Source organism: Anneissia japonica, unplaced genomic scaffold, assembly GCF_011630105.1.
Source record: "Anneissia japonica isolate Jap-2015-1 unplaced genomic scaffold, ASM1163010v1 scaffold287705_len1045735_cov187, whole genome shotgun sequence".
NCBI classification, from domain to species: Eukaryota; Metazoa; Echinodermata; class Crinoidea; order Comatulida; family Comatulidae; genus Anneissia; species Anneissia japonica.
In genome coordinates, this window is record NW_022709509.1 from 1,012,257 (window position 1) to 1,017,655 (window position 5,399).

A 5,399-nucleotide genomic window follows, 5' to 3' on the forward strand; every position below is an offset into this window, starting at 1 on the left:
CTATATTATATGCATTTATCTAGGCGCTTTATGGTCTATACAAATTCGAGGCCATTATTTTATTTTTATGATCAAAAGTTGTATAAGCCTAATGTCTGGGGGAACCGGATGCTAATTCATGAAGGTGATTTACGCTGTCCCTTCCTTTTTCCTACGAAATTCACAGACATTGCTCGCACCACGAGACACGTTATCATATTGATTATGAACAAATCAAAACCGAATCATCCATTATGATATGGAAACACGAGTACATTGTTTTCAGCCCCAAAAACCATTATTACCAAATACGAACACTCGTTATTGATAGTGGTCAAATTATGATCAAACTATGATCAAATTTAGGTCTGAGAGTGCCATATCAGGCTATCGCAAATCATATTAATTTTCTTACCTCTGCCCCAACCATGGTGGGACTGAAGTGGTCTAGACATTCTCTATCTGTAAAAAAATAACCTACCCCCCCCCCCCCCCCTACTTTGAATTCCTCGACCCGGCGCGGATTGATGCCCGTGCATAGCCCTGCTTACAATCAGCCAAATATCGCTATCCTTGTTTATGCACACCTCGAAACCACCAAAGAGAAAGTTTCCACCGAGTCGAAAGAGAAACCACCACGTAGTCACACCTTATGAAAAAGGATAACTAATTTGACGTAATTGTACTAATCCAGACTACAACGTTTTACGTAAAAAATATCTGTAAATTTCCCATATATGCACTAATGATGATGTTATTATTTAATTCAATGTTGTCTTGTAATCATTTTTTTTCCCGGACGCACATTTGTTTTACAAAGTGAGGTCAAAATAATAATTATTAAATATAGGCTATTCTCACAAAAAAAATAACAGTGGACAGGGCATTCTTTACTACTGTATGTTTACACACCCAACTAATATCCGGCTGGTTATAGGGCTTTTATATTGTAACTGTAGGGCTTTTGTATTTAACTGCGACACCCGATGGAAATTTAATCATAATTGTTTTGTACGGAGGATGTCAGGATGTAGGCATATTATTTTTATCAACAAGTAGCTTTCATTTTTTAATGCTAAACTATCTTATGCTGAGCCCGGAACCAGACTTCCTGAAGATTATATGATAGCCAGAGGACCCGTAGGGTCCTGGAGAGCTTTTGTGTGCAGTGGAAGGGGAGGGAGGGGTGCTAAGCATATGACCTAAAGCATATGATGAATTTCACTACCATTTTGATGCAAATTGGGGTGGGTAGTTTTGTTTCTCTGAGGGGTGTTTTCTCGAAAAAAAAAAAAAAGAGGTTCGGTCGAACCACTTAAGCTCCTGTCCCCTGGCTTTTTAACCCAAGCATATCAAGGGAGAGTATGGCAAGCATTTTAGCCACAAAGCTATTCAAACTGAATTTGACCAATCAGTAAGCCCATATTCTTTTTGTTTGCGTGGAGCCAGCGGCGTATTCAAGAGGGGGGGGGGGAAGCCGGCCCAAACCCCCTAAATTTATAGAAAATTATATTAATAAATGGGGGAAAAACTTTTTCAATTTATTAAATTTAAGTCTGTCTGAGAGTGCCATTTCCGGTCATCTAGAGGTGCCATAATCATTAATTTTTTTACCTCAGCCCCAACCATGGCATAGGTGGTCTACACCCTCCATCTTTGAAAACGTCTCCCTGGGCCACCTCAAATTAATTTCAAATTCCTGGATTCGCCGCTGGGAGCTATAGCTTGCTGGTAAAGTATCCTTGCTTCGAAGGTGTAATTCCACGGTTCTGGGCTTAAAACGTGTTTATCTCCACAAGAAGTCTTTACACTAGAGCTAGCCACATAAGTTTAACTGAATCATCATCCCATCATAATTATTGCGAGTATTAGGTCATCTAGAGGTGCCATAATCATTAATTTTTTTACCTCAGCCCCAACCATGGCATAGGTGTTCTACACCCTCCATCTTTGAAAACGTCTCCCTGGGCCACCTCAAATTAATTTCAAATTCCTGGATTCGCCGCTGGGAGCTATAGCTTGCTGGTAAAGTATCCTTGCTTCGAAGGTGTAATTCCACGGTTCTGGGCTTAAAACGTGTTTATCTCCACAAGAAGTCTTTACACTAGAGCTAGCCACATAAGTTTAACTGAATCATCATCCCATCATAATTATTGCGAGTATTATGCGTTTTGGGTGTGAAGAAAATTAAAAATACACACAGTAAAAACAAAGTACTTCAACGTTTCGGTACATTTTTACTAAAACTTACTTTGAATAAACACGAATATGCAAATTACACAAAGAAGCCACCTGGGCGTAGCAAACTTCTGAAGAGTGTTAGGAGTACAACTTCCGAATCCACACGATTGCGATCCATCAGAATCTGGTATACTATCCAATAGTTCATTCTTATTAGTCTTTATACTATTGTTGTAATTCTTTTCATCCATTTTCAAATCCGACGCCATTACTGCAGTCGCTGAAATGATAAAGTAGGCCTACAGTAAAATAAACGTATAGTACATCTATATGCTTACACACAGTGCTCCATATGTATTACACGGCTATGCACCACACAAGTTCCTTATTCTCAGATCGTCCAAGACGATATGGCAGAACAGCGGAGCCAACATGGTCTACTGAGCATATTGAAAGCGCCATCATTGTTACAAACTTATTTGAAGAATGGTCCTCACAATGCTTCACAATATAAAGTATTAAATTGCAATACTTAATATCTTTACACTAGGTACCGTATACACAGTTATTTATTATACGATTTTATGGTATGTGTTGTTAACAGATTACAATTCTTGTTCAGACACTAAAGTGAAATCGTAAACTTCTTAGTTTTATTTGTTTTTGATAACATAATGGAACGGTCTAGTGCTTAGACCCTTTTTATGATTCCAGTTTACCGAGATTTTATTATACTTTATTGTCCCATATATACTTTATTTATTCACGAAAACAGGTGCACGTTCATTCAAACAAAAGTTAGTGAAAAAGTGTAACAATGAAATATAATGGTAAACATAGAATCAATTTGTTAGAATGTTTTGTGTACACAATAATAATAATAATAACAATAATAATAATAATAATAACAATAATAATAACAATAGCAATAATAATAGCAATAATAATAATAATAATAATAATAATAATAATAATAATAATATTAATAATAATAATAATGATGATGATGATGATGATGATGTCGTTTTTAGATAGATAGAGGGCGTATAGTTTCACCAAGGCGAAATCCGTATGCGTGCTCTTAATAAAACGTCTTATTTTCAATGTACTGTATTCCATTCCTGACCATCTTTCTTCGAGTTATATTGCATTACAGGACATCTTCTGACCTAGTGTGCGGCCAAAAATAACGAAATCGGGTAATTTTTAACCTATATCTTTGAGCTATTTCAACTAGGCTATACCAGTTACAGTGATTACATTACATACCTGTAACGTACCGTACGTTAGCTACATGGCTGGAGCTGCAGCAACAAAAGACTACCCTGGACATGTCCAGGGGAAGCCCAACGTGTGTGTTGCACAAAGCACCAAGCTTATTTTTTTATGTGAAAGATCGGAGGATCAAACATCATGGAAGGCAGAAAATATATTTCTTGAACTAAGTAAGGTAATAGACCCCGGTTACATACTAGGGAACAGATCATCATTAAAAACGATCCGTTGTGCGCGCATCGTGTCGTTGCGTTCTATATAGAATTGCGTCGGCCGACGACCGTCGAGCGAAGTGAGTGCCCGGCTTTAGACACAAACGACCGTGGTTTTGGCAGACCAAACTGAATCATTTTCCTTTATTTAAAGACTGATTTAAAAGTATTACTGTATAATGTGTTTTTTGTAGCCTACAGACATCAAAATAATATACTTCAAACCGATGGTTTGTGTATACAGTGCTCCACACTGAATAGTGTGATATACTGATAGTGTTAGTAGGACGTTGTATTTTTTGTAATTAAATTGATATTTGGGTAGAACGAACGCAGGATGTAAGACTACTGAAAAATGGTTAGGAATGAGTAACATCATACAATGATCGATTCTACAAAAAAAAAAAAAAAAAAAAAAAAAAAAAAAAAAAAAATGGAAGAAAACATTGTTTTGGTAGACACAACTTTTAAAAAATCCCTTAAATTAAAAAAATATTAGTACATTCACTCAAAAAAATTCATGGAATAACGTATTCTAATATTTACTATAAAATTTCTTTTTAACAGATATAGGTCTATTATATATCACTTTTAGTACCGGTCTTAAAAAGGGATTTTTATAATTACAGACCAAAGCTCCTAATGACGACTAAACTCCGGTCCCAAAAGTGGACTTTAATTGGATGGAGAAGTAAAATCTTTGGGGAGGGGGGGGGTCATAATTTACATTAGCCAATCAAAGAAATAGACCGGCATTATATAGAGCGGCATAATAAACACTGTCTTAACTTTATCATAGTCGAATGTTTACGTACCTACTTCAATTTTCACTTCGTCATTGATTAATAATGTCAACTGCACTGTATCATAAAATGCATGGAGGTATAAAAACTTAGGCTGGTGTAAGGAGATTTTTTTTTGGTATCACCCGAGTTGGTCGAAATCCAGTTTGTCGAAACCCGGTTTGCCGAGTTTGTCCGACTCTGCCTAAAACCCAGTTTGCCGAATGCAGTTCACCGAAAACATGGAATCCCAGTTGGCCGAAACCCGGTTTGCCGAACCCATCGGCCTATTGCCGAATTTGAATTTTGTCGTCACCGTCGTACAAAAGCGTAGCACAATACTATTTTGAAATAAAATGTAATAAACAGCAATTATGTAGGCGAAATCGAATGTAAACTCAGACTTAACCATTTTGAACTAAATGTAATAACGGTAATTATTGTAGGCGAAACCGAATGTAAACTCAGATTTAGCAACCACAATATTAGTTAAGACCATCAAAATGGCTTCCACTTTAATTTACCGATCCATACTATCAGTGATGTAGGCTTTATAATCTTAGGTATCAATTTCAAATCTACTAAGGCTAGAGGACTGGGCGGATAACCTCGTGACATCTTTTAGCCTTAGTAGATCAGAAATTGGTGTCTAAGATCACGGAAGATTAACTAGCCTAAATCACTGATAGTATGGCTCTTTAATTTGAATAATGAGCAATAGTGAAGCCCTTTGAAGGCCTCTAAATATACATGCTTCAACATTCCATCCTAAAAACACATTCTTCATTCATATAATGTTTTGAGGCATCATACTGATTGATGACCACCTGATGAAGGGCGATGCCAGAAAACTTTTGTTTTTTTACCATTGAAAGTTTTATTACGACGCGTTTTATTACTATAATTAATATATATATACATATATATATATATATATATATATATATATATGTGTGTGTGTATTATATAT

The 5,399-nt window shown here is 36.2% G+C and overlaps 1 protein-coding gene across 2 annotated transcripts in view; it reads right to left on the bottom strand.

Annotated features, from left to right (window-relative positions):
• The window catches only part of LOC117106714 (solute carrier organic anion transporter family member 4C1-like), a 21,513-nt gene that overhangs the window by 12,417 nt on the left and 3,697 nt on the right, over window positions 1-5,399 (bottom strand). Inside the window, exon 2 of one of the 2 annotated variants that reach the window (XM_033248127.1) lies at window positions 2,231-2,440. In XM_033248127.1, the coding sequence (XP_033104018.1) occupies window positions 2,231-2,429 (199 nt within the window). In that variant the 5' untranslated portion in view covers window positions 2,430-2,440. Of the gene's footprint in view, window positions 1-2,230; window positions 2,577-5,399 lie in introns of those variants that run through there. The other variant, XM_033248126.1, reaches the window with a different exon arrangement.